Genomic DNA, 6,066 nt, shown 5'->3' on the forward strand with positions numbered 1-6,066 from the left:
TAACCTTTTGTTACCTTAAGGGACAGAAAAAAATTATTTTCAATCCACAGTTTACTTGGCACAAATCAGAAATATGTTGATTGTTTGAGTAGGTTTCAGGACGAAGAGTTCTTCTGGAATCGTTCATGCTTTTTCTTTACATCCATGTTTTCTGCTTATTTCTAGCCCTAGTCAAGGCCCCTGCTGTACTGCACAATGTAATTTCAAACTGAAGACTGATAAGTGCCGAAATGATTCTGACTGTGCAAGGGAAGGAATGTGTAATGGTGTCAGTGCTCTCTGTCCAGCATCTGAGCCTAAACTAAACTTCACAGCTTGCAACAGGCACACACAAGTTTGCATAAATGGGGTATGATTTTTTTTTACAGTCATGTGCAACTGCAGTTGTTTATTGTGAGGCACTGTGTTATGAAGTGATATGGTTTCAATACTTAATGGAGAAGAGTGTAAGAATCTCTTTTTCAATAAAAAAGTTTGATTTATTGCTCTCAATCAAAATAACTCTGAAGGTACACCAAATATTAAGAAGCAGGTAACAAATATCAAGCTAGCTTTACTGTTCGAGAAAGTTCCATTTGAAGTTTTTTGTAAAAATCAGGGATATGAAAGTGTTTTATTTCCTAGTTCCATCTTTTCATTTTATGTCAGTCTTGGTCAAGTAATTTTGTTGCCTTAGAAAATTAGATATGCTGTCAATACATGTTGAATTTGGTTTAATGAAAATACACAGTTCCCATGTGCATGTAACAGATGTGCAAGCATATGGAATTACTCTGAACTGCCATTAGTTTCCTGGGTTAAAGAGTCCACGGCAGTTGCTATGAAATATTAATGGGAAGTCTCTTATAAATCAATCTATGTTTACCTGGAAGCAGAAACAAGCAAAAGTCATCCTCTTAAAGAGCTGTAACTTGTGTTGCTGTAAGTCTGTTTTCTGCAGTCCAGGTTTTTAAGGAAATAATACAGCTTGTAATAATTTTTCAGCTAATATAGAGTAATCTTAAAGATAGAGGTATTGTCTTTATATAGTTACTTGATTTTGAAACAAGATTATAAATAACACTGAAAATTTTTTTATTGGAATTTGAAGGGTCCTCCCGCAGTGGAGTTAAATACAGAATCTTTCCTGCCATTTATTTTTATTATTATTTTCTGAGAAAAAAACATTTTTGAAGAAATGCTTTTGATTTATTTTCTTAACCACGATTTTGAGTAATCATGTTTCAGTGTGAATTGCAGTGCTATGAGTGTTTTGCAGGGTACTCTGAGGCCCTAAAAAAGATAGTGTTAAAAAATGAAATAGGGTAAACCACCTTTAAAAAAATTATCAAATAAACCTAAACACTGCAACTGAATAACTGTAGTAATTTTCTGTTTTATAAACTTTAGATGAAATTCTAGCTATTATTTTTATTGATAAGCATCTTTAGACCTATGATTATGCTTTCAGCTATTAAAAATTAATATCCTTCCTAATGTCAGTGTGCTTAAAAGTGAAATTGATTTTTGTGTTCTCATGCTTTTGTCTCATCAACAGCAATGTGCTGGCTCTATCTGTGAGAAGTATGGCTTGGAGGAATGTACATGTGCTAGTTCAGATGGCAAGGATGATAGAGAATTGTGTCATGTCTGCTGCATGAGAAAAAGTAAGATTTGTCTGAATTGTAAGCATAAATATAGCAGTAGGTATCTGAGGAATCTTCTCATGGTGTTTATATTTTAGTTTTTTTTAACTTGAGAGCATACTGTGATTTTTATTTGTGCTTAGTTTCAGATAGACATTGCATTGTATTTTGTAGGAAATAAACAATATATTCTGGTTTTTTACAGATTAATAGAAACTTGAAATTTTTCAAAAGCATTTTGAACAATTGAACACCAAGGTTTCTTTCATGCATGCATGTTTTAATACAATAATGGTATTTGTATTCACTTTTCAGTGGACCCAGCTACTTGTGCAAGTACAGGCTCTATCCACTGGGAGAAACACTTTGGTCGTAAAACTATTACTTTGCAACCTGGATCTCCTTGTAATGATTTCAAAGGCTACTGTGATGTGTTTATGAGGTGTCGGCTAGTAGATGCCGATGGCCCTCTAGCTAGATTAAAGAAAGCAATTTTTAATCCGGAGCTATATGAAAATATCGCAGAATGGATTGTGGTAAGTATTTTTTTTTTAATCTTGCCAGTGTAATACAAAACTTTCTTGTTAATCAGTATTCACAGTTGGTATGTGTTGCTGTATATATAAAGTACTTCAGCATTCTTCAAATTATAATCAGTCCTTGTTTTATTAGTTTTTCTATAAGCACCTTGAGGGCAGCAAACAAGTTTGACAGATTGAAGGGAATGGAAACAAATAGATAACAAATAAATAAGTAAATATTTTGTGTTTAATACCTCTATTCACTCTACTGTCTGTTTTGGTGTAAATGTTCACGTTTTTAATTTATTGGGTTTTCCTGGTTTATACTCTTCATGTTTGAATGCTCTGATTTCTTTTAAGGAACTAAATATATTGATCTCTAGCATTTCTTATTTTTACTGCACTAGATGACACTTTCCTAATAATAGACTGGGAGGAGACCTGCAATGAAACACCATTATAGAGCTGCATAGTCAATTTTGTGTAAGCTGTTGATTGTTTTAGGCTTATATAGCTCTGTTGTAGTGTATTTTCTGTGAAATACTTTTCTGATAATAGAGTGAATCTGAAGTATTTGGGTTTGGTTTTTTTTTTTTTATAAGAACATCAGGGACGTTTTTCTTTAAAATTTTATGGTCTTTCAAGTGATGTTTCAGAACAGGTTTTTGATGACTCTTAAAAGGCAAAGGAAAGCCATATTCAATGACCCCTGTCTCTTGCGCATGTCTGCCAGCCCTCCAGAAATCATTCTTTTTGTGTTTTTAGGCTTATTGGTGGGCAGTGTTGCTTATGGGAATTGCCTTGATCATGTTAATGGCTGGTTTCATTAAGATATGCAGTGTTCATACTCCAAGCAGTAATCCAAAGTTGCCTCCTCATAAACCACTTCCTGGTGAGTACACCAGATAGTTAAATTTGTAGAGAAATGTTTTCTCCTCAACTGTTTTATCCTAAAGGAAAATTTCAGGTGTCCCAACCTACAGTTCTTAGTCTGGCACTGTGAAACTACAAATGAAATTCATGCCAGTGAAACAATTCATAAAAATGTTACTCCTGCCTTATTTTCTTATAACATAATATGCATATCAAAAGAAAACTTTGAAGACTTATTTCTAAGTCAGAGTTCCTTTTATTTCCTATTCCATGCTATGTTTTGTAAGAATCAGCCTGTTCAAGGAACTGCTGTTGAGATGATAAAATGTATTCTGTAAATACTCTATGCAGTTAATCATCTATTTAAAACCTTGCAGGTCTAAATCTGAAGCCTTTCAGAAAAATAGTTATATTTAATTTGCATGGTCAGGGCAACTTTTCTGGAAATCATTTCTTTTTTAAATTCATTGTAATAATGTGTACCTTTCTTTGAAACAGGCACTTTAAAAAGGAGGAGACCACCACAAACTACTCAGCCACCACAGCGGCAAAGGCCCCGTGAGAGTTATCAGATGGGACATATGAGGCGTTGACTGCAGCTTTTTGCCTTGGTTCTTCCTAGTGCCTACAATGGGAAAACTCACTCCAAAGAAAACCTAATAAGTCATTGTCCCCGGTCTAACTCTCAAAAATTGAAGAGGAAAAAAAAAAAGCATGATATGCCCTCAAAACAAGCGGAAATGGTTAATTTTTAATAAGTGAATCTTCCAGCTCAAAAAGAAGAAAAGTGTTTTTCTTGCATATTCTTAATTTAGTGGCACCAAGTCCTAGAGTATCATGATTCTTTCCCCCTTCTGTGCTCTTCATTGCTGCATTTTCTTCACTTGCAGGCAAATATGGCTGTAGTAAAACTTCTACTGAAGAATTGAAAAAAAAATATATTTTTCAACTGCCAGACAAGGCTAGGAAGCTAGACCACCTCAGCATTGGAGACATTACTTGTCTATGTATATACATTGTTATATGCAGACATGTATTTCTAACGTACACCCGTACTTGTGTGCAATTGTAAACAAGAGAATTGCAATATGGATGTTTCTTTGTATTATAAAACTTTTCTGCTATTAATGAAGAAATTACTGTTTAATTGACATACTCAGGATAACAGAGGATGATGGTGTGTAATGGTCAAGGATCCTGTGATGCTTTACACAGCAATTTTGAATCAAATCAAACTTTTTTGTCGCGATCAAAGTTGTTTCAAGCACTCATTTCATCTTTATCAAACAGCTGCTAAGACATAGCATACAAGATTGACTGGTCTTTTAGAGATATAACAGGTGTTCTGCAAACTTTGCAAATGCCAGAATGTTTAAAAATGTTTTATGTAAGTGTCTAATTTCTTGTAGTTCAGCATAAATATCTTTAATTTGTCTGATTATTCAGTTAAATAATGAATAGTTAGATGAAATATTTCCATGCTTTATTAGAAAAATCTGCCTGTTATTCAAATTGTTTTAAAAATTGCAACCATTTTATTTGGGCTGTTCAGATATTCATACAGTATGATAATTAAGTTCGTGTTCTGAGGGATGTGGAAAGAAAGAAAAGCTGTAGGTTTTTTTATTTTCTTTTGTAATTTATCAGATATTTGGATAACTTTTCAGCATGATGCTGTTGACTGATAACCACTAAAGTAGAGTGATTTGCCCAGCTACTGTGGCAGAGTTAAAATTGTAGTTAGGACTACCAGTTTTCCCACATTTTATACCAGTAGCGAAGTTCAACAGCACAATGTCCCATTCCAAAGTTTTTATTACGAATGTAAATAATTGGCATTTTTGAAAGAGGAAACAAAAGATGTCTTAAGGTGCTTAATGCTATGCAGGAGATGAAAGGGGGCATTACAAAATGTTTAAGCTTGTGATATATTTATTGCTTGTTTTCCAAAAGCACCAAGCTGATTAGAGACGCAAATGGCTATGATTTTCCTGGCTTTGCTTAGGAGAAAATTTACTAAGGGTTGGACAGGCTTCCTTTGTTTTTTTCTTTTTGTTTTGTTTTTTAAGAGTATAAGGTTTACACAATCATTCTCATAATGTGACGCAAGCCAGCAAGGCCAAAAATGTTACAGAATATAATGGGATCTCTTCCTTGTAAACTTGTACAGTATGTGGTAACTTTTTCAAAATACAGCTTTTTGTACATGGTTTAGAGACAAATTTTGTACATGAAACCCCAAGTCCAATAGACTATATAAATAATTCTAAATGATCTTAACTAGTTAGAAGTGTATGTAGTTGCTTTTAAGTAATTTTAAATACATTTGTTTTAAGACTGTGCAAAGGTTGGAAGTGGGTTTGCATTTCTAAAATGGTGACTTTTATTCAGCAAGAGTTCTTAGTAACTTCTTGAGTGTGGTAGACTTTGGAACATGTAAATTTTTTGCCTGTAATGTTATCCTGTGGTAGGATTTTGGCAGAGAGATGCTGCCCTATTTTATTTTGAGTCTAAGTTAAATGTTTTCTGAAAACAGAAATGTGCACTGAACTCTCCACTGCAAGTCAAGATGTGGTAAAACCGAAAGAAAGTTCAAGACAATGAAATGGAATACTACTGTCGATTTCATGTCCACTGTGTTTTATACAGTATCTTTTTTGTTCACTTTGGAAATTTTTACTAAAAATGCAAAAAATAAAGTATTGTGCAAAGATATGTAAGGTTTTTTGAAACTTGAAATGCATTAATAAATAGACTTGATGAAATCATCCTCTGAAGATCCATTTACTTTTTGAACCCTGAAAGCAAAAAGGAATACACAGATTCTGCTTAATTTTTGGCTTTCTCTGGAAAGAGGCTGTCATGCCAAAAAGTAATTGTACTTCACACTATTGAAGTGCACCTCCCAATTTTAACATCATGCAGTAAAATGTAAGACAGTGTTTTTGTGTAACCTTTTTAAGGAAAAGCCCTAAAATTACCTTTAAATTCCTTGTATGATCACAGGAATAAACCTTTCTCTGTTCTTATCTTCAAAATGGTAACTA

The 6,066-nt window shown here is 33.5% G+C and overlaps 1 protein-coding gene across 1 annotated transcript in view; it reads left to right on the plus strand.

Annotated features, from left to right (window-relative positions):
• The window catches only part of ADAM10 (ADAM metallopeptidase domain 10), a 56,299-nt gene extending 50,515 nt beyond the window's left edge, over positions 1 to 5,784 (plus strand). The window contains exons 12-16 of the mRNA XM_010572272.1: positions 166 to 349; positions 1,538 to 1,646; positions 1,941 to 2,161; positions 2,912 to 3,038; positions 3,518 to 5,784. Of these exons, the coding sequence (XP_010570574.1) occupies positions 166 to 349; positions 1,538 to 1,646; positions 1,941 to 2,161; positions 2,912 to 3,038; positions 3,518 to 3,612 (736 nt within the window). The 3' untranslated portion in view covers positions 3,613 to 5,784. The remainder of the gene's footprint in view (positions 1 to 165; positions 350 to 1,537; positions 1,647 to 1,940; positions 2,162 to 2,911; positions 3,039 to 3,517) is intronic.
• Positions 5,785 to 6,066: the final 282 nt, after the last annotated feature.

Source organism: Haliaeetus leucocephalus, unplaced genomic scaffold (genome assembly GCF_000737465.1).
Source record: "Haliaeetus leucocephalus isolate CR32 unplaced genomic scaffold, Haliaeetus_leucocephalus-4.0 Scaffold339, whole genome shotgun sequence".
Lineage (NCBI taxonomy): Eukaryota > Metazoa > Chordata > Aves > Accipitriformes > Accipitridae > Haliaeetus > Haliaeetus leucocephalus.